This window comes from Vicia villosa, unplaced genomic scaffold, assembly GCF_029867415.1.
Source record: "Vicia villosa cultivar HV-30 ecotype Madison, WI unplaced genomic scaffold, Vvil1.0 ctg.000881F_1_1, whole genome shotgun sequence".
In the NCBI taxonomy this organism is placed as follows: Eukaryota; Viridiplantae; Streptophyta; class Magnoliopsida; order Fabales; family Fabaceae; genus Vicia; species Vicia villosa.
Genome location: NW_026705397.1, coordinates 296,575 through 321,149, shown reverse-complemented (window position 1 = coordinate 321,149; position 24,575 = coordinate 296,575). Strand labels below are relative to the sequence as shown.

The following is a 24,575-nucleotide window of genomic DNA, read 5'->3' as shown; positions in this document are numbered from 1 at the left end:
TCATCTTTATGCCCCCTTCCACGCGGGAATGATCTGGTGTATAGTCCGTGGATGGCCGCCAATGGGAATGATCTGGTGTATACTCATTGGTGGGAAGGGATAGCCGGGCATATTCACCGCTCTCAATGGGAATGATCTGGTGTATACTCATTGATCGGTATGACATATGTGGGTACTCGATGGGAATGATCTGGTGTATACTCATCGTGTTACCTAAAGAAATGCTAGTGCTTGGTGGGAATGATCTGTGTATACTCACCATGTACTGAAAAAGGCATTTCCTCTGGCAGGAAAACATCGGATGTTGGTACGGTGTGATAGTGATACCACATCGGTAAGATCACTTGCTTATTCACCCCTAGTGATGCCACATAGGCAATATCAGTAGGTCCTCTCCGGTGGGTTGGTACAATCATGGCAACGTGATTGTGCTAGCAACTTTTCACTTGTGTGTTGTTTGCGTGCTTAATAATATCTCATTGGTTAGTCGTGGGACTTCCATTGATGATATTGTCCTTGTTGTGTATTTGTACCTGACCGTGAGGAAAACCCCGGACCCATGGCGGATCCGTTTGCTTGTATGTTCCCTTTAGATCCGAGTGAACTAATAGGATAGGCAGACTCACTGAGATTTAGTAATCTCATCCCATTCCAATTATATTTTTTTTCAGGTGGTTCGAGGCAAGATCGCGGTAAGGGAAAGATGGATTAGATCTCTTGGCGATGCTTGGATGTTTCTTTTAGTTTTTATCGTGCTTGTTAGTTTATGTATTTTGGACATGTACTATTATGATGTACTTGTGTTTTGGCCATGATACATTCGGCTTTGTATTCGTACACTTCTAATTTCCGCTGCAAAACATTATGTATTTGTCGTCTTATGAACCATTTATAATACTTTATGCATATTATTCTAGACAAATATGTGTGAGGTGTTACAGTTGGTATCAGAGCAGGTCGATCCTCGACTTTGCTATGACACGTCATAATGCAGTACAATTCTGCCTCACATGTGTATAATCAGTAGGATTCCTTATGTCTTATTTGTGGTATTGAGCCTGATCAACTTGATTCCATGCGTAGGACAGACAGGGAGATGGCTGAGCAACGCAGAGGTCCCGGAAGGCCCAGAACTAGGCATGTGGAGCCCGAGCAAGAAGCCGGAGGTGCAGGCGTGCCTTGGCAGCAGATGATGCAGCAGATGATGCAGCAGAACCAGATGATGGCTCAAATGATGCAAGGCATGCAGTGGCAACAACCTCCTACTCAAGCTCCCGTTCCTCAAGCTGTAGCTGGACCTGATTTTCGTGCCTTCTTCAGGATGGATCCTCTAGAGTTTGTTGGCGGACTTGATTCCCTCTTGGCTCAGGATTGGTTAGCTGGTATGGAGAGGGTGTTTCAAGCTATTAAGTGTACTGAAGAAAAGAAGGTGATCTTTGCTACTCAGAAGATGAAGGGGCCAGCTCTTAGGTGGTGGAACACTGCATCCACTTATTTCACCACCCAAGGGATTCCTAAGGATTGGCAGCACTTCAAAGTGGCATTCTTGGAGAAGTATTTCCCTAATAGTGTGAGGACCCAAAAGGAGAGAGAATTTCAGAACTTCAAACAAGGTGACATGACTGTTTCAGAATATGCAGAGAAGTTCGAGGATCTGGCTGATTACTCCCGGCAGGCTGTTTATGCTCCAGATGAACTATGGAAGATAGATCAGTTCATGATGGGTTTGAGGGCCGACATTGCTCATAGTGTTTCCCAAAGAGAGTTCACTACTTATGCTGAATGTCTAAGGCAGTGTTATGTTGCTGAAAACAGTTTGAAAAGGGTTCAAGAAGAGAGGAACCAGAACAGGACTAATTTCAGAGAGCAAGGGAGATCTACTCAACACTTGAGGCCCCGTAACCCTCCACTAAAGAAGAAGCAGGTTTATGGTGACCAATCGACTCAACCGCCTCATTGTCGTAGGTGTGGAAGGAAGCATACTGGAGATTGCCAGCTTGGTTCTGTGACTTGTTTTAGATGTGGCGAGCAGGGCCACATAGCTCCACGCTGTCCACAAAGGAGGATTCCTGAGAGGACTGCAGGTCGTGTTTACACGTTGGATTCAAGGAAGGCCAAGGGAAACAACAATCTCATTGCGGGTACGTGTTATGTTAACAATCAACCATTATGTGTTTTAGTTGATTGTGGAGCCACTCATTCTTTTATCTCCACCGAGTGCGTCTACCGACTTGGTTTGGAGGTTATTCCGTTACCTGAACCCATGATTATTTCTTCGGCTACGGATGATACCGTGGAAGCTCGACTAATCTGTAAAGATTGTTCAGTCTCTTTTAATGGTCGCGAGTACCCAATTGATCTAATTTGTTTACCCCTCAAGAAGCTTGATGTCATTCTAGGGATGGATTGGTTGTCTCTTAACTCGGTGTACATTGGTTGCAAAGAGAAGGCCATATTCATTCCTGCTGAAGAGACTTCTTCCGACGATGCAATTACCAAGTTGATAGAAGGTACAATCAGCACGGTTAATTATCTCTTTTCTCAAGAAAGATCCTTTCTTTTGGTTCTTTCCAAAGAACCTTCTGTGAGAGTTGAATTGTCGGAGATTCCGGTGGTGTGTGAATTTCCTGATGTGTTTCCTGAGGACATCACTTCTCTTCCTCCAGAAAGGGAAGCGGAATTCTCAATTGATCTTGTTCCTGGAACAGCCCCAGTTTCCATCACTCCTTATAGGATGTCTCCTATTGAACTTAGAGAACTGAAGCGTCAATTGGAAGAGCTTCTTACTAAGCATTTTATCCAACCCAGTGTTTCTCCATGGGGAGCTCCTGTTCTTTTGGTAAAGAAGAAGGACGGAAGTATGCGCCTGTGCATTGATTACCGTCAGCTGAACAAAGTTACCATAAAGAACAAATATCCTCTGCCACGAATTGATGACCTCCTAGATCAGTTGAAAGGAGCCAGTGTGTTCTCGAAGATTGATCTTAGGTCAGGATACCATCAGATCCGAGTGAAGAGTTCAGATGTACCTAAGACTGCATTCAGGACTCGATATGGTCACTACGAGTTTTTAGTTATGCCTTTTGGTGTGACTAATGCTCCGGCAGTTTTCATGGATTACATGAATCGAATCTTTCAGCCATATCTGGACCAGTTTGTAGTGATCTTCATTGATGACATTCTTGTGTATTCTCGTACTCCTGAAGATCATGAAGAACACTTGCGGATCGTGTTATCTACTCTTCGAGAGAAACAGCTGTATGCCAAATTCAGTAAGTGTGAGTTTTGGCTATCCGAAGTAAGTTTTCTTGGTCACGTCATCTCAGGAGGAGGCGTAGCAGTGGATCCTTCTAAAGTAGAAGCAGTGGTGAATTGGGATAGGCCAAAGAGTGTGACTGAAGTCAGAAGCTTCTTAGGTTTGGCAGGTTATTACCGGAGGTTTATCATGGGGTTTGCTAAGTTAGCCTTACCATTGACAAAGCTTACGCGTAAGGAGGTTGCTTTTGAATGGGATTCCGAGTGTGAGCAGAGTTTCCAGAAACTTAAGAAGAAGTTGACTACTGCACCCGTGTTAGTGATTCCGGATCCAAACCGATCCTATGAGGTGTACTGTGACGCTTCTAAGAAAGGTTTGGGTGGAGTACTGATGCAAGATGGCCAGGTGGTAGCTTATGCCTCTCGGCAGTTGAGATCTCATGAAGAGAATTACCCAACCCATGATCTTGAGCTTGCTGCAATAGTTTTTGCACTCAAGGTGTGGCGACATTACCTATATGGAGTTCACTTTGAGATGTTCAGTGATCATAAAAGCTTGAGATATCTCTTTGACCAGAAGGAGTTGAATATGCGACAAAGGAGATGGATGGAGTACCTCAAAGATTATGATTTTGAATTGAAGTATCATCCAGGAAAGGCTAATAAAGTGGCAGATGCGTTAAGTAGGAAGGAATTTCGAGTCGCTGAGTTGATGATGTTGGAGCATGACTTATTGGAAAAGTTTAGAGACCTTGACCTTCAGTTTGAATGGACACCCAATGGTGTGTTGATCAGTAATTTGAGCATTCAGAATGAGTTGCGAGAGAGAATTCGGATATCCCAAGGGTATGATGAGCAATTGCAAGCAAGCAGAGATATGCCTGATTTTGTGAGAGCACCTGATGGGGTAATCTTGTTTCAGCAACGGATGTGTGTACCGAATGATTCGGAGTTAAAGCGTTTGATTCTGGATGAAGCACCCAAGAGCAGGTTTTCTATTCATCCTGGGTCGACCAAAATGTATCAAGACTTGAAAAAGGATTTTTGGTGGCCAGGTATGAAGAAGGAGATTGCAGCATATGTAGCATAGTGTCCCATTTGTCAACAAGTTAAGATTGAGCACCAGAGGCCAGGAGGAATGTTACAACCACTGGAGGTGCCAACGTGGAAATGGGATTCTATCTCTATGGATTTCATTGTGGGTCTACCTCGTGCCCGAGGCGGACATGACTCTATATGGGTAATAGTGGATAGGTTGACCAAGTCTGCCCACTTTTTACCTGTAAAGACCACTCACAAGGTGATTCATCTCGCAAGGCTTTTCATAGCAGAGATCGTACGGTTGCATGGTGTGCCGTCCAGTATAGTATCTGATCGTGATCCAAAATTCACTTCGAGATTTTGGAAGATGTTTCATAAGGAATTGGGGACTAGATTGGATATGAGTACGTCTAACCATCCTCAATCCGATGGGCAGACGGAGAGGACAATCCAGAAGATAGAGGATATGTTGAGGGCTTGCATTCTGGAAGAAGGTGGGAGTTGGAAGGATCATTTGCCGTTGATAGAGTTCGCATACAATAACAGTTACCATGCTAGTTTGGGTATGGCTCCCTACGAAGCTCTATACGGGAGAAAATGTCGATCACCTTTGTGCTGGGCTGAAGTAGGGGAGAAGAGTATTCTTGGACCGGAGATTATACAAGAAACCACCGAGAAAGTTAAGATGATCCGAGATAATCTCAAGAAAGCCCAAGACCGACAAAAGAACTATGCGGACAAGCGGAGGAGACCTTTGGAATTTGAAGTGAGTGATCATGTGTATTTGAAGGTCACTCCAAGATTGAGATTGGGAGGACCGTTCAAAACGCGTAAACTTAGCCCGAGATATGTGGGACCGTATCAGATTTTGAGTCGGGTAGGTGAAGTGGCTTATCAGTTGGCATTACCACCTTCACTATCCGGGCTGCATGACGTATTCCACGTATCTCAACTTCGGAAGTTTGTGCCCGATACTTTTCATCCTATTCTTCCGGAAACTGTTGGAGTAGAACCAGATCTTTCCTATGATCCTCAACCCTACTGTATCCTGGAGCGTGCGAGCAAGTCTCTCCGGAGTAAGGAGATACCTATCGTGAAGGTGATGTGGGATGAGACGCGTACTGAGGAAGCTACTTGGGAGCTTGGGTCAGAGATGCGAGAATCCTACCCTCACCTGTTTTGGTAAGTTTTCTTTGAATTCGAGGACGAATTCTATTTAAGGGGGGGAGAATGTAATACCTGGTATTATATTTATTCAGTTACTAATTCTAAATTAAATGGAGATGAGTAATAGATAATTATAATACACATTCTTACTAATAGGCTTATCACTTAAACCATGTCAATTAGTGAGAATGAGGGTATTATGGACATTTTCCCACTTAAATGAGAATTAGGGTGTGTTTGGCTTTTATGTTGCTAATCTTATTGAAGCAAAACCAGAATTTGTTTTTGTGAAGAGAGAAGAAGAGAACGTGGGAAGAGAGGAAGAGGAGAAAAGGTCTCAAACTTGGTACAAGCTCACCTCCTTGCATGCACCAGATTCTGTTCTGATCCTTATTTCTATCATCATCTTGTTTCAGCATCTCCATCATCATCCTTTGATTCTTCTCTAAGGTGAGTCCTTAGATAGAAAACATGGGTTGCATGTTGGGATTCTATTTGGGGTTTAGGGATTGTGTGATCAATCTTGAATTAATGGTACTGATCATGTTATATCTGCTTATATCCTTGTTGGTTGATGTTTCTGAACCTGATGCATGTCTTTAATTCGTGGGAATTTGGTTAGCAATGTTAGGGATTAATTTAGAAGCACTTTTTGGGACTGGTATAGATTCAGGAAATGCAGAAAAATGGTTCTGGTTCAGTGTAACCGGTTACGGGTTTTGGTGTAACCGGTTACGCTGTTGAAAAACTGAGAATCTGGGCTTTTTGCGTGACCGTAACCGGTTACGGTTCCTGGTGTAACCGGTTACACTGGGCGCAGAAGCAAAAATTCAGAAACTTGGGAAATTCATATCTCCCACCTCGTACGTCCGATTGACGCGCACCATATACCGTTAGAAAGCTAGTTAGATGTAGTATCTAGGAAAATTAGCTTTGGCGTAAAAATGATATTTTTCGATATATCTGACGTACCTTCTGTTATGTGCGACATTGATAACATGTGAAGCGTATGTATTTGGGACTGAATTTTCTCCTTTATTCTTGATGGCTGTATTATTGCTGCATATATGTTGTCATCTTTATGCCCCCTTCCACGCGGGAATGATCTGGTGTATAGTCCGTGGATGGCCGCCAATGGGAATGATCTGGTGTATACTCATTGGTGGGAAGGGATAGCCGGGCATATTCACCGCTCTCAATGGGAATGATCTGGTGTATACTCATTGATCGGTATGACATATGTGGGTACTCGATGGGAATGATCTGGTGTATACTCATCGTGTTACCTAAAGAAATGCTAGTGCTTGGTGGGAATGATCTGTGTATACTCACCATGTACTGAAAAAGGCATTTCCTCTGGCAGGAAAACATCGGATGTTGGTACGGTGTGATAGTGATACCACATCGGTAAGATCACTTGCTTATTCACCCCTAGTGATGCCACATAGGCAATATCAGTAGGTCCTCTCCGGTGGGTTGGTACAATCATGGCAACGTGATTGTGCTAGCAACTTTTCACTTGTGTGTTGTTTGCGTGCTTAATAATATCTCATTGGTTAGTCGTGGGACTTCCATTGATGATATTGTCCTTGTTGTGTATTTGTACCTGACCGTGAGGAAAACCCCGGACCCTCGGCGGATCCGTTTGCTTGTATGTTCCCTTTAGATCCGAGTGAACTAATAGGATAGGCGGACTCACTGAGATTTAGTAATCTCATCCCATTCCAATTATATTTTTTTTCAGGTGGTTCGAGGCAAGATCGCGGTAAGGGAAAGATGGATTAGATCTCTTGGCGATGCTTGGATGTTTCTTTTAGTTTTTACCGTGCTTGTTAGTTTATGTATTTTGGACATGTACTATTATGATGTACTTGTGTTTTGGCCATGATACATTCGGCTTTGTATTCGTACACTTCTAATTTCCGCTGCAAAACATTATGTATTTGTCGTCTTATGAACCATTTATAATACTTTATGCATATTATTCTAGACAAATATGTGTGAGGTGTTACACTCAACCAAACTATTATCCTAATAATCGACAAAACATCCAAGGGGAGAATGAGTACGTTAGTGATGAAAACGCAGAAGGATGTTCTATGATGTAAACCTATTTAGTTGCTAATTAACTACTTAGTAACATTTGTTTCTCTTTATATTTTGTTGATTTCATAGAATATTTTTCGATTTTTATTTTTAATGAGATAATAAGTGAATTTATAAAGAGGATATTCTACGTTCCAAATATAAAGAAATAATATAATTTTGAAAATAATAATAAAAATAATTTTTGCATATTTATATTTTTATATACGAAATTAAAAATAGTCAACAAAATATATAAATTATTGATTTTATTCTTTGAATAACTAAGAAACTTCTTTTAGAATTTGATTATAAAATATTTTTGAGTTATTTTTAAGTGATTATTTTATATGAGTTTGCAAATCCATATGAAAATAAATAGAATTTAAGACTAATATGTAGGAATTTTAAATGGATTTTAAATAATTATAATATGCACACAAAAAAAGAAGAAAAAAAGAACTAGATATCTACTACGACTTTTATAAAACTTAATAAAAATATATTTTTGTCAAATATATTAATATAATCAGACTCGTAGAAACTTGTAAATTATATTTAGATGCATAAAATTTGTAAATAATATGGAATATTATTAAAGGAAATAATGTTTTTTAAATATAAAATAAATTAGTTTGTTAGAATTAAATGGTTATAATAGAATTAGGGTTGACTCTATATTATTATCAATTTCACATGCCCGCATAGAGTTAGAGTTAGAGGTTAGGGTTGCTGTCATGATAACCTTATATTTATAGTAAGTAGATATGTTGTGATCTGAAAAGATATGCCATGTAAGAATTATTGTCTTATCAAAAATATAATTATCAACATTTTTTCTACAAATTTTTTAGTTAAATACAAGTATAAAATAAAAGAATGGTATGCCCAACATGAGCACACACTAGAAATATGTGATTGATTTTATTAAATGGTGATATTTGATTTGATATTTGATAATATTTTTCCTTGTCATTATATTGATGACATATTTTTTTTATTGTGATTATATATTATTATTTAAGATAATTTGTTGTAAATATGATATAAAATATAATAGATTAATATTCCAACACTAATAGTCTAAAACTATTTTAGACATGCATCCAATCAAATCAATTTGCACTATCACTTTTTTGGTAAACTTTAAAAATAACTCAATAAATATATATTTACAGAAATTTGATTAGATGCAATTGAAAAAAATACTTTGAGAATATTGATGTCTAGATACAAATCAATAATATATGACAAATCAATTATCATCATGATTTTTATTATATTTACAATACAATTCCTGATTGGTTGAATAAGAGCAAATTGGTATATTTTGTTTCCTTTAAAAGGATATTTACTTTTTCACTATAAATTGCTTTAATACAAAGAGAATGATGTGAAAACCTAAAGAAATAGAAACTTGGGATAAAAAAGTGAGTGACAAAATTGTTTGGATCATCAAAAGCTTTCATCTCTACTTATTCTTCCTTTTGTAAGTTTTTTTTTCTTTCTTTTTATGCTTATAAATAACATGGTTTGTAGTTAGTTTGTTATAAGTTTGTATGCAAAGATGCTTTAGTTTTAAAATGTCAAATAAGACAATTTTGTATATTTTTATCCTATTCGTTAAATAATCTTTTGTATTTTATATTTTTCTTTAGAATTATTAATTATATAGAATTTTGTGTAACATCTTTTATTTACTTATCTTGTTAAAAGTTGTTATATGTATTGATGGATAATTTAAATTTTGACATCAAGCTTAAAGAAGAACTCTGATGGATGGAAGAGGAAAGAAGAAATCTTTATTCGGAAAAATAAAGCGAATATGTTCAAAAAAAGGTGGAAAAAAGAAAGAGAGAACATGGGACGAGATAGAGCAAAGGTGGGATGAGATGGAGCATGAGATGAACGAGATAGAGCAAGAGCTGAATGAGATGGAACAATCTTCAGAGCAATCGTCGGAGAAATCTTCAGAGCATATAGAGGAGGAAGAGGAGGAGAAGGAGGTAGAACCAATACCTTCATCTAACTCTACACAACATTATTATTATCCTCCACAAACTCAACAAGTAATTCAAGGAAATACACAACCGTGGTACCCTTCATACTCTTCGCAATATAGTGGGAACTATTCACAATTTAGTGATGGAAATACACAACCATGGTACCCTTCACACTCTTCCCAATATAGTGGGAACCCTTCACAATATAGTGATGGAAATACACAACCATGGAATCCCTCATACTCCTCACAATATTATGGGAACCCTTCATACTCTTCACAATATAGTGATGGAAATACACAACCATGGAACCCTTCATACTCCAATTCACGTGATGGAAATGCACAACATGGATATACAGAGAACACCTCGTCATATTCTTCACACTTCAGCGGTGGAGATACACACCCAAGTAACTCTTCCTATTCTTCAGAGTATCCTCAACCAAACTATTATCCTAATAATCGACAAAACATCCAAGGGGAGAATGAGTACGTTAGTGATGAAAACGCAGAAGGATGTTCTATGATGTAAACCTATTTAGTTGCTAATTAACTACTTAGTAACATTTGTTTCTCTTTATATTTTGTTGATTTCATAGAATATTTTTCGATTTTTATTTTTAATGAGATAATAAGTGAATTTATAAAGAGGATATTCTACGTTCCAAATATAAAGAAATAATATAATTTTGAAAATAATAATAAAAATAATTTTTGCATATTTATATTTTTATATACGAAATTAAAAATAGTCAACAAAATATATAAATTATTGATTTTATTCTTTGAATAACTAAGAAACTTCTTTTAGAATTTGATTATAAAATATTTTTGATTTATTTTTAAGTGATTATTTTATATGAGTTTGCAAATCCATATGAAAATAAATAGAATTTAAGACTAATATGTAGGAATTTTAAATGGATTTTAAATAATTATAATATGCACACAAAAAAAGAGGAAAAAAAGAATTAGATATCTACTACGACTTTTATAAAACTTAATAAAAATATATTTTTGTCAAATATATTAATATAATCAGACTCGTAGAAACTTGTAAATTATATTTAGATGCATAAAATTTGTAAATAATATGGAATATTATTAAAGGAAATAATGTTTTTTAAATATAAAATAAATTAGTTTGTTAGAATTAAATGGTTATAATAGAATTAGGGTTGACTCTATATTATTATCAATTTCACATGCCCGCATAGAGTTAGAGTTAGAGGTTAGGGTTGCTGTCATGATAACCTTATATTTATAGTAAGTAGATATGTTGTGATCTGAAAAGATATGCCATGTAAGAATTATTGTCTTATCAAAAATATAATTATCAACATTTTTTCTACAAATTTTTTAGTTAAATACAAGTATAAAATAAAAGAATGGTATGCCCAACATGAGCACACACTAGAAATATGTGATTGATTTTATTAAATGGTGATATTTGATAATATTTTTCCTTGTCATTATATTGATGACATATTTTTTTTATTGTGATTATATATTATTATTTAAGATAATTTGTTGTAAATATGATATAAAATATAATAGATTAATATTCCAACACTAATAGTTTAAAACTATTTTAGACATGCATCCAATCAAATCAATTTGCACTATCACTTTTTTGGTAAACTTTAAAAATAACTCAATAAATATATATTTACAGAAATTTGATTAGATGCAATTGAAAAAAATACTTTGAGAATATTGATGTCTAGATACAAATCAATAATATATGACAAATCAATTATCATCATGATTTTTATTATATTTACAATACAATTCCTGATTGGTTGAATAAGAGCAAATTGGTATATTTTGTTTCCTTTAAAAGGATATTTACTTTTTCACTATAAATTGCTTTAATACAAAGAGAATGATGTGAAAACCTAAAGAAATAGAAACTTGGGATAAAAAAGTGAGTGACAAAATTGTTTGGCTCATCAAAAGCTTTCATCTCTACTTATTCTTCCTTTTGTAAGTTTTTTTTCTTTCTTTTTATGCTTATAAATAACATGGTTTGTAGTTAGTTTGTTATAAGTTTGTATGCAAAGATGCTTTAGTTTTAAAATGTCAAATAAGACAATTTTGTATATTTTTATCCTATTCGTTAAATAATCTTTTGTATTTTATATTTTTCTTTAGAATTATTAATTATATAGAATTTTGTGTAACATCTTTTATTTACTTATCTTGTTAAAAGTTGTTATATGTATTGATGGATAATTTAAATTTTGACATCAAGCTTAAAGAAGAACTCTGATGGATGGAAGAGGAAAGAAGAAATCTTTATTCGGAAAAATAAAGCGAATATGTTCAAAAAAAGGTGGAAAAAAGAAAGAGAGAACATGGGACGAGATAGAGCAAAGGTGGGATGAGATGGAGCATGAGATGAACGAGATGGAGCAAGAGCTGAATGAGATGGAACAATCTTCAGAGCAATCGTCGGAGAAATCTTCAGAGCATATAGAGGAGGAAGAGGAGGAGAAGGAGGTAGAACCAATACCTTCATCTAACTCTACACAACATTATTATTATCCTCCACAAACTCAACAAGTAATTCAAGGAAATACACAACCGTGGTACCCTTCATACTCTTCGCAATATAGTGGGAACTATTCACAATTTAGTGATGGAAATACACAACCATGGTACCCTTCACACTCTTCCCAATATAGTGGGAACCCTTCACAATATAGTGATGGAAATACACAACCATGGAATCCCTCATACTCCTCACAATATTATGGGAACCCTTCATACTCTTCACAATATAGTGATGGAAATACACAACCATGGAACCCTTCATACTCCAATTCACGTGATGGAAATGCACAACATGGATATACAGAGAACACCTCGTCATATTCTTCACACTTCAGCGGTGGAGATACACACCCAAGTAACTCTTCCTATTCTTCAGAGTATCCTCAACCAAACTATTATCCTAATAATCGACAAAACATCCAAGGGGAGAATGAGTACGTTAGTGATGAAAACGCAGAAGGATGTTCTATGATGTAAACCTATTTAGTTGCTAATTAACTACTTAGTAACATTTGTTTCTCTTTATATTTTGTTGATTTCATAGAATATTTTTCGATTTTTATTTTTAATGAGATAATAAGTGAATTTATAAAGAGGATATTCTACGTTCCAAATATAAAGAAATAATATAATTTTGAAAATAATAATAAAAATAATTTTTGCATATTTATATTTTTATATACGAAATTAAAAATAGTCAACAAAATATATAAATTATTGATTTTATTCTTTGAATAACTAAGAAACTTCTTTTAGAATTTGATTATAAAATATTTTTGATTTATTTTTAAGTGATTATTTTATATGAGTTTGCAAATCCATATGAAAATAAATAGAATTTAAGACTAATATGTAGGAATTTTAAATGGATTTTAAATAATTATAATATGCACACAAAAAAAGAGGAAAAAAAGAATTAGATATCTACTACGACTTTTATAAAACTTAATAAAAATATATTTTTGTCAAATATATTAATATAATCAGACTCGTAGAAACTTGTAAATTATATTTAGATGCATAAAATTTGTAAATAATATGGAATATTATTAAAGGAAATAATGTTTTTTAAATATAAAATAAATTAGTTTGTTAGAATTAAATGGTTATAATAGAATTAGGGTTGACTCTATATTATTATCAATTTCACATGCCCGCATAGAGTTAGAGTTAGAGGTTAGGGTTGCTGTCATGATAACCTTATATTTATAGTAAGTAGATATGTTGTGATCTGAAAAGATATGCCATGTAAGAATTATTGTCTTATCAAAAATATAATTATCAACATTTTTTCTACAAATTTTTTAGTTAAATACAAGTATAAAATAAAAGAATGGTATGCCCAACATGAGCACACACTAGAAATATGTGATTGATTTTATTAAATGGTGATATTTGATTTGATATTTGATAATATTTTTCTTGTCATTATATTGATGACATATTTTTTTTATTGTGATTATATATTATTATTTAAGATAATTTGTTGTAAATATGATATAAAATATAATAGATTAATATTCCAACACTAATAGTTTAAAACTATTTTAGACATGCATCCAATCAAATCAATTTGCACTATCACTTTTTTGGTAAACTTTAAAAATAACTCAATAAATATATATTTACAGAAATTTGATTAGATGCAATTGAAAAAAATACTTTGAGAATATTGATGTCTAGATACAAATCAATAATATATGACAAATCAATTATCATCATGATTTTTATTATATTTACAATACAATTCCTGATTGGTTGAATAAGAGCAAATTGGTATATTTTGTTTCCTTTAAAAGGATATTTACTTTTTCACTATAAATTGCTTTAATACAAAGAGAATGATGTGAAAACCTAAAGAAATAGAAACTTGGGATAAAAAAGTGAGTGACAAAATTGTTTGGCTCATCAAAAGCTTTCATCTCTACTTATTCTTCCTTTTGTAAGTTTTTTTTTCTTTCTTTTTATGCTTATAAATAACATGGTTTGTAGTTAGTTTGTTATAAGTTTGTATGCAAAGATGCTTTAGTTTTAAAATGTCAAATAAGACAATTTTGTATATTTTTTTCCTATTCGTTAAATAATCTTTTGTATTTTATATTTTTCTTTAGAATTATTAATTATATAGAATTTTGTGTAACATCTTTTATTTAATTATCTTGTTAAAAGTTGTTATATGTATTGATGGATAATTTAAATTTTGACATCAAGCTTAAAGAAGAACTCTGATGGATGGAAGAGGAAAGAAGAAATCTTTATTCGGAAAAATAAAGCGAATATGTTCAAAAAAAGGTGGAAAAAAGAAAGAGAGAACATGGGACGAGATAGAGCAAAGGTGGGATGAGATGGAGCATGAGATGAACGAGATGGAGCAAGAGCTGAATGAGATGGAACAATCTTCAGAGCAATCGTCGGAGAAATCTTCAGAGCATATAGAGGAGGAAGAGGAGGAGAAGGAGGTAGAACCAATACCTTCATCTAACTCTACACAACATTATTATTATCCTCCACAAACTCAACAAGTAATTCAAGGAAATACACAACCGTGGTACCCTTCATACTCTTCGCAATATAGTGGGAACTATTCACAATTTAGTGATGGAAATACACAACCATGGTACCCTTCACACTCTTCCCAATATAGTGGGAACCCTTCACAATATAGTGATGGAAATACACAACCATGGAACCCCTCATACTCCTCAAAATATTATGGGAACCCTTCATACTCTTCACAATATAGTGATGGAAATACACAACCATGGAACCCTTCATACTCCAATTCACGTGATGGAAATGCACAACATGGATATGCAGAGAACACCTCGTCATATTCTTCACACTTCAGCGGTGGAGATACACACCCAAGTAACTCTTCCTATTCTTCAGAGTATCCTCAACCAAACTATTATCCTAATAATCGACAAAACATCCAAGGGGAGAATGAGTACGTTAGTGATGAAAACGCAGAAGGATGTTCTATGATGTAAACCTATTTAGTTGCTAATTAACTACTTAGTAACATTTGTTTCTCTTTATATTTTGTTGATTTCATAGAATATTTTTCGATTTTTATTTTTAATGAGATAATAAGTGAATTTATAAAGAGGATATTCTACGTTCCAAATATAAAGAAATAATATAATTTTGAAAATAATAATAAAAATAATTTTTGCATATTTATATTTTTATATACGAAATTAAAAATAGTCAACAAAATATATAAATTATTGATTTTATTCTTTGAATAACTAAGAAACTTCTTTTAGAATTTGATTATAAAATATTTTTGAGTTATTTTTAAGTGATTATTTTATATGAGTTTGCAAATCCATATGAAAATAAATAGAATTTAAGACTAATATGTAGGAATTTTAAATGGATTTTAAATAATTATAATATGCACATAAAAAAAGAGGAAAAAAAGAATTAGATATCTACTACGACTTTTATAAAACTTAATAAAAATATATTTTTGTCAAATATATTAATATAATCAGACTCGTAGAAACTTGTAAATTATATTTAGATGCATAAAATTTGTAAATAATATGGAATATTATTAAAGGAAATAATGTTTTTTAAATATAAAATAAATTAGTTTGTTAGAATTAAATGGTTATAATAGAATTAGGGTTGACTCTATATTATTATCAATTTCACATGCCCGCATAGAGTTAGAGTTAGAGGTTAGGGTTGCTGTCATGATAACCTTATATTTATAGTAAGTAGATATGTTGTGATCTGAAAAGATATGCCATGTAAGAATTATTGTCTTATCAAAAATATAATTATCAGCATTTTTTCTACAAATTTTTTAGTTAAATACAAGTATAAAATAAAAGAATGGTATGCCCAACATGAGCACACACTAGAAATATGTGATTGATTTTATTAAATGGTGATATTTGATTTGATATTTGATAATATTTTTCCTTGTCATTATATTGATGACATATTTTTTTTATTGTGATTATATATTATTATTTAAGATAATTTGTTGTAAATATGATATAAAATATAATAGATTAATATTCCAACACTAATAGTTTAAAACTATTTTAGACATGCATCCAATCAAATCAATTTGCACTATCACTTTTTTGGTAAACTTTAAAAATAACTCAATAAATATATATTTACAGAAATTTGATTAGATGCAATTGAAAAAAATACTTTGAGAATATTGATGTCTAGATACAAATCAATAATATATGACAAATCAATTATCATCATGATTTTTATTATATTTACAATACAATTCCTGATTGGTTGAATAAGAGCAAATTGGTATATTTTGTTTCCTTTAAAAGGATATTTACTTTTTCACTATAAATTGCTTTAATACAAAGAGAATGATGTGAAAACCTAAAGAAATAGAAACTTGGGATAAAAAAGTGAGTGACAAAATTGTTTGGCTCATCAAAAGCTTTCATCTCTACTTATTCTTCCTTTTGTAAGTTTTTTTTTTCTTTCTTTTTATGCTTATAAATAACATGGTTTGTAGTTAGTTTGTTATAAGTTTGTATGCAAAGATGCTTTAGTTTTAAAATGTCAAATAAGACAATTTTGTATATTTTTTTCCTATTCGTTAAATAATCTTTTGTATTTTATATTTTTCTTTAGAATTATTAATTATATAGAATTTTGTGTAACATCTTTTATTTAATTATCTTGTTAAAAGTTGTTATATGTATTGATGGATAATTTAAATTTTGACATCAAGCTTAAAGAAGAACTCTGATGGATGGAAGAGGAAAGAAGAAATCTTTATTCGGAAAAATAAAGCGAATATGTTCAAAAAAAGGTGGAAAAAAGAAAGAGAGAACATGGGACGAGATAGAGCAAAGGTGGGATGAGATGGAGCATGAGATGAACGAGATGGAGCAAGAGCTGAATGAGATGGAACAATCTTCAGAGCAATCATCGGAGAAATCTTCAGAGCATATAGAGGAGGAAGAGGAGGAGAAGGACGTAGAACCAATACCTTCATCTAACTCTACACAACATTATTATTATCCTCCACAAACTCAACAAGTAATTCAAGGAAATACACAACCGTGGTACCCTTCATACTCTTCGCAATATAGTGGGAACTATTCACAATTTAGTGATGGAAATACACAACCATGGTACCCTTCACACTCTTCCCAATATAGTGGGAACCCTTCACAATATAGTGATGGAAATACACAACCATGGAACCCCTCATACTCCTCAAAATATTATGGGAACCCTTCATACTCTTCACAATATAGTGATGGAAATACACAACCATGGAACCCCTCATACTCCTCAAAATATTATGGGAACCCTTCATACTCTTCACAATATAGTGATGGAAATACACAACCATGGAACCCTTCATACTCCAATTCACGTGATGGAAATGCACAACATGGATATGCAGAGAACACCTCGTCATATTCTTCACACTTCAGCGGTGGAGATACACACCCAAGTAACTCTTCCTATTCTTCAGAGTATCCTCAACCAAACTATTATCCTAATAATCGACAAAACATCCAAGGGGAGAATGAGTACGTTAGTGATGAAAACGCAGAAGGATGTTCTATGATGTAAACCTATTTAGTTGCTAATTAACTACTTAGTAACATTTGTTTCTCTTTATATTTTGTTGATTTCATAGAATATTTTTCGATTTTTATTTTTAATGAGATAATAAGTGAATTTATAAAGAGGATATTCTACGTTCCAAATATAAAGAAATAATATAATTTTGAAAATAATAATAAAAATAATTTTTGCATATTTATATTTTTATATACGAAATTAAAAATAGTCAACAAAATATATAAATTATTGATTTTATTCTTTGAATAACTAAGAAACTTCTTTTAGAATTTGATTATAAAATATTTTTGAGTTATTTTTAAGTGATTATTTTATATGAGTTTGCAAATCCATATGAAAATAAATAGAATTTAAGACTAATATGTAGGAATTTTAAATGGATTTTAAATAATTATAATATGCACATAAAAAAAGAGGAAAAAAAGAATTCGATATCTACTACGACTTTTATAAAACTTAATAAAAATATATTTTTGTCAAATATATTAATATAATCAGACTCGTAGAAACTTGTAAATTATATTTAGATGCATAAAATTTGTAAATAATATGGAATATTATTAAAGGAAATAATGTTTTTTAAATATAAAATAAATTAGTTTGTTAGAATTAAATGGTTATAATAGAATTAGGGTTGACTCTATATTATTATCAATTTCACATGCCCGCATAGAGTTAGAGTTAGAGGTTAGGGTTGCTGTCATGATAACCTTATATTTATAGTAAGTAGATATGTTGTGATCTGAAAAGATATGCCATGTAAGAATTATTGTCTTATCAAAAATATAATTATCAGCATTTTTTCTACAAATTTTTTAGTTAAATACAAGTATAAAATAAAAGAATGGTATGCCCAACATGAGCACACACTAGAAATATGTGATTGATTTTATTAAATGGTGATATTTGATTTGATATTTGATAATATTTTTCCTTGTCATTATATTGATGACATATTTTTTTTATTGTGATTATATATTATTATTTAAGATAATTTGTTGTAAATATGATATAAAATATAATAGATTAATATTCCAACACTAATAGTTTAAAACTATTTTAGACATGCATCCAATCAAATCAATTTGCACTATCACTTTTTTGGTAAACTTTAAAAATGACTCAATAAATATATATTTACAGAAATTTGATTAGATGCAATTGAAAAAAATACTTTGAGAATATTGATGTCTAGATACAAATCAATAATATATGACAAATCAATTATCATCATGATTTTTATTATATTTACAATACAATTCCTGATTGGTTGAATAAGAGCAAATTGGTATATTTTGTTTCCTTTAAAAGGATATTTACTTTTTCACTATAAATTGCTTTAATACAAAGAGAATGATGTGAAAACCTAAAGAAATAGAAACTTGGGATAAAAAAGTGAGTGACAAAATTGTTTGGCTCATCAAAAGCTTTCATCTCTACTTATTCTTCCTTTTGTAAGTTTTTTTTTCTTTCTTTTTATGCTTATAAATAACATGGTTTGTAGTTAGTTTGTTATAAGTTTGTATGCAAAGATGCTTTAGTTTTAAAATGTCAAATAAGACAATTTTGTATATTTTTTTCCTATTCGTTAAATAATCTTTTGTATTTTATATTTTTCTTTAGAATTATTAATTATATAGAATTTTGTGTAACATCTTTTATTTAATTATCTTGTTAAAAGTTGTTATATGTATTGATGGATAATTTAAATTTTGACATCAAGCTTAAAGAAGAACTCTGATGGATGGAAGAGGAAAGAAGAAATCTTTATTCGGAAAAATAAAGCGAATATGTTCAAAAAAAGGTGGAAAAAAGAAAGAGAGAACATGGGACGAGATAGAGCAAAGGTGGGATGAGATGGAGCATGAGATGAACGAGATGGAGCAAGAGCTGAATGAGATGGAACAATCTTCAGAGCAATCGTCGGAGAAATCTTCAGAGTATATAGAGGAGGAAGAGGAGGAGAAGGAGGTAGAACCAATACCTTCATCTAACTCTACACAACATTATTATTATCCTCCACAAACTCAACAAGTAATTCAAGGAAATACACAACCGTGGTACCCTTCATACTCTTCGCAATATAGTGGGAACTATTCACAATTTAGTGATGGAAATACACAACCATGGTACCCTTCACACTCTTCCCAATATAGTGGGAACCCTTCACAATATAGTGATGGAAATACACAACCATGGAACCCCTCATACTCCTCAAAATATTATGGGAACCCTTCATACTCTTCACAATATAGTGATGGAAATACACAACCATGGAACCCTTCATACTCCAATTCACGTGATGGAAATGCACAACATGGATATGCAGAGAACACCTCGTCATATTCTTCACACTTCAGCGGTGGAGATACACACCCAAGTAACTCTTCCTATTCTTCAGAGTATCCTCAACCAAACTATTATCCTAATAATCGACAAAACATCCAAGGGGAGAATGAGTACGTTAGTGATGAAAACGCAGAAGGATGTTCTATGATGTAAACCTATTTAGTTGCTAATTAACTACTTAGTAACATTTGTTTCTCTTTATATTTTGTTGATTTCATAGAATATTTTTCGATTTTTATTTTTAATGAGATAATAAGTGAATTTATAAAGAGGATATTCTACGTTCCAAATATAAAGAAATAATATAATTTTGAAAATAATAATAAAAATAATTTTTGCATATTTATATTTTTATATACGAAATTAAAAATAGTCAACAAAATATATAAATTATTGATTTTATTCTTTGAATAACTAAGAAACTTCTTTTAGAATTTGATTATAAAATATTTTTGAGTTATTTTTAAGTGATTATTTTATATGAGTTTGCAAATCCATATGAAAATAAATAGAATTTAAGACTAATATGTAGGAATTTTAAATGGATTTTAAATAATTATAATATGCACATAAAAAAAGAGGAAAAAAAGAATTAGATATCTACTACGACTTTTATAAAACTTAATAAAAATAGATTTTTGTCAAATATATTAATATAATCAGACTCGTAGAAACTTGTAAATTATATTTAGATGCATAAAATTTGTAAATAATATGGAATATTATGAAAGGAAATAATGTTTTTTAAATATAAAATAAATTAGTTTGTTAGAATTAAATGGTTATAATAGAATTAGGGTTGACTCTATATTATTATCAATTTCACATGCCCGCATAGAGTTAGAGTTAGAGGTTAGGGTTGCTGTCATGATAACCTTATATTTATAGTAAGTAGATATGTTGTGATCTGAAAAGATATGCCATGTAAGAATTATTGTCTTATCAAAAATATAATTATCAGCATTTTTTCTACAAATTTTTTAGTTAAATACAAGTATAAAATAAAAGAATGGTATGCCCAACATGAGCACACACTAGAAATATGTGATTGATTTTATTAAATGGTGATATTTGATTTGATATTTGATAATATTTTTCCTTGTCATTATATTGATGACATATTTTTTTATTGTGATTATATATTATTATTTAAGATAATTTGTTGTAGATATGATATAAAATATAATAGATTAATATTCCAACACTAATAGTTTAAAACTATTTTAGACATGCATCCAATCAAATCAATTTGCACTATCACTTTTTTGGTAAACTTTAAAAATAACTCAATAAATATATATTTACAGAAATTTGATTAGATGCAATTGAAAAAAATACTTTGAGAATATTGATGTCTAGATACAAATCAATAATATATGACAAATCAATTATCATCATGATTTTTATTATATTTACAATACAATTCCTGATTGGTTGAATAAGAGCAAATTGGTATATTTTGTTTCCTTTAAAAGGATATTTACTTTTTCACTATAAATTGCTTTAATACAAAGAGAATGATGTGAAAACCTAAAGAAATAGAAACTTGGGATAAAAAAGTGAGTGACAAAATTGTTTGGCTCATCAAAAGCTTTCATCTCTACTTATTCTTCCTTTTGTAAGTTTTTTTTTTCTTTCTTTTTATGCTTATAAATAACATGGTTTGTAGTTAGTTTGTTATAAGTTTGTATGCAAAGATGCTTTAGTTTTAAAATGTCAAATAAGACAATTTTGTATATTTTTTTCCTATTTGTTAAATAATCTTTTGTATTTTATATTTTTCTTTAGAATTATTAATTATATAGAATTTTGTGTAACATCTTTTATTTAATTATCTTGTTAAAAGTTGTTATATGTATTGATGGATAATTTAAATTTTGACATCAAGCTTAAAGAAGAACTCTGATGGATGGAAGAGGAAAGAAGAAATCTTTATTCGGAAAAATAAAGCGAATATGTTCAAAAAAAGGTGGAAAAAAGAAAGAGAGAACATGGGACGAGATAGAGCAAAGGTGGGATGAGATGGAGCATGAGATGAACGAGATGGAGCAAGAGCTGAATGAGATGGAACAATCTTCAGAGCAATCGTCGGAGAAATCTTCAGAGCATATAGAGGAGGAAGAGGAGGAGAAGGAGGTAGAACCAATACCTTCATCTAACTCTACACAACATTATTATTATCCTCCACAAACTCAACAAGTAATTCAAGGAAATACACAACCGTGGTACCCTTCATACTCTTCGCAATATAGTGGGAACTATTCACAATTTAGTGATGGAAATACACAACCATGGTACCCTTCACACTCTTCCCAATATAGTGGGAACCCTTCACAATATAGTGATGGAAATACACAACCATGGAACCCCTCATACTCCTCACAATATTATGGGAACCCTTCATACTCTTCACAATATAGTGATGGAAATACACAACCATGGAACCCTTCATACTCCAATTCACGTGATGGAAATGCACAACATGGATATGCAGAGAACACCTCGTCATATTCTTCACACTTCAGCGGTGGAGATACACACCCAAGTAACTCTTCCTATTCTTCAGAGTATCCTCAACCAAACTATTATCCTAATAATCGACAAAACATCCAAGGGGAGAATGAGTACGTTAGTGATGAAAACGTAGAAGGATGTTCTATGATGTAAACCTATTTAGTTGCTAATTAACTACTTAGTATCATTTGTTTCTCTTTATATTTTGTTGATTTCATAGAATATTTTTCGATTTTTATTTTTAATGAGATAATAAGTGAATTTATAAAGAGGATATTCTACGTTCCAAATATAAAGAAATAATATAATTTTGAAAATAATAATAAAAATAATTTTTGCATATTTATATTTTTATATACGAAATTAAAAATAGTCAACAAAATATATAAATTATTGATTTTATTCTTTGAATAACTAAGAAACTTCTTTTAGAATTTGATTATAAAATATTTTTGAGTTATTTTTAAGTGATTATTTTATATGAGTTTGCAAATCCATATGAAAATAAATAGAATTTAAGACTAATATGTAGGAATTTTAAATGGATTTTAAATAATTATAATATGCACACAAAAAAAGAGGAAAAAAAGAATTAGATATCTACTACGACTTTTATAAAACTTAATAAAAATATATTTTTGTCAAATATATTAATATAATCAGACTCGTAGAAACTTGTAAATTATATTTAGATGCATAAAATTTGTAAATAATATGGAATATTATTAAAGGAAATAATGTTTTTTAAATATAAAATAAATTAGTTTGTTAGAATTAAATGGTTATAATAGAATTAGGGTTGACTCTATATTATTATCAATTTCACATGCCCGCATAGAGTTAGAGTTAGAGGTTAGGGTTGCTGTCATGATAACCTTATATTTATAGTAAGCAGATATGTTGTGATCTGAAAAGATATGCCATGTAAGAATTTTTGTCTTATCAAAAATATAATTATCAACATTTTTTCTACAAATTTTTTAGTTAAATACAAGTATAAAATAAAAGAATTGTAACACCCCACACATATATGTCTAGAATAATATGCATAAAGTATTAATTATGGTTCATAAGACAACAATTACATAATGTTTTGCAGTGGAAATTAGAAGAGTACGAATACAAAGCCGAATGTAGCATGGCAAAAACACAAGTACATCATAATAGTACATGTCCAAAATACATAAACTAACAAGCACGATAAAAAACTAAAAGAAATATCCAAGCATCGCCAAGAGATCTAATCCATCTTTCCCTTACCACGATCTTGCCTCGAACCACCTGAAAAAAAATATAATTGGAATGGGATGAGATTACTAAATCTCAGTGAGTCCGCCTATCCTATTAGTTCACTCGGATCTAAAGGGAACATACAAGCAAACGGATCCGCCGTGGGTCCGGGGTTTTCCTCACGGTCAGGTACAAATACACAACAAGGACAATATCATCAATGGAAGTCCCACGACTAACCAATGAGATATTATTAAGCACACAAACAACACACAAGTGAAAAGTTGCTAGCACAATCACGTTGCCATGATTGTACCAACCCACCGGAGAGGACCTACTGATATTGCCTATGTGGCATCACTAGGGGTGAATAAGCAAGTGATCTTACCGATGTGGTATCACTATCACACCGTACCAACATCCGATGTTTTCCTGCCAGAGGAAATGCCTTTTTCAGTACATGGTGAGTATACACAGATCATTCCCACCAAGCACTAGCATTTCTTTAGGTAACACGATGAGTATACACCAGATCATTCCCATCGAGTACCCACATATGTCATACCGATCAATGAGTATACACCAGATCATTCCCATTGAGAGCGGTGAATATGCCCGGCTATCCCTTCCCACCAATGAGTATACACCAGATCATTCCCATTGGCGGCCATCCACGGAGTATACACCAGATCATTCCCGCGTGGAAGGGGGCATAAAGATGACAACATATATGCAGCAATAATACAGCCATCAAGAATAAAGGAGAAAATTCAGTCCC

General features: G+C 32.0%; 2 protein-coding genes across 2 annotated transcripts; both read left to right on the top strand.

Annotated features, from left to right (window-relative positions):
• Nucleotides 1–14,337: 14,337 nt before the first annotated feature.
• LOC131631914 (uncharacterized) lies at nucleotides 14,338–15,099 on the top strand. Its single transcript, XM_058902673.1, has one exon. The coding sequence runs from the start codon at nucleotides 14,338–14,340 to the stop codon at nucleotides 15,097–15,099; it is 762 nt and encodes a 253-aa protein (XP_058758656.1).
• Nucleotides 15,100–19,444: 4,345 nt separating this feature from the next.
• Nucleotides 19,445–20,206, top strand: LOC131631913 (uncharacterized). The gene has a single exon (XM_058902672.1). The coding sequence runs from the start codon at nucleotides 19,445–19,447 to the stop codon at nucleotides 20,204–20,206; it is 762 nt and encodes a 253-aa protein (XP_058758655.1).
• Nucleotides 20,207–24,575: the final 4,369 nt, after the last annotated feature.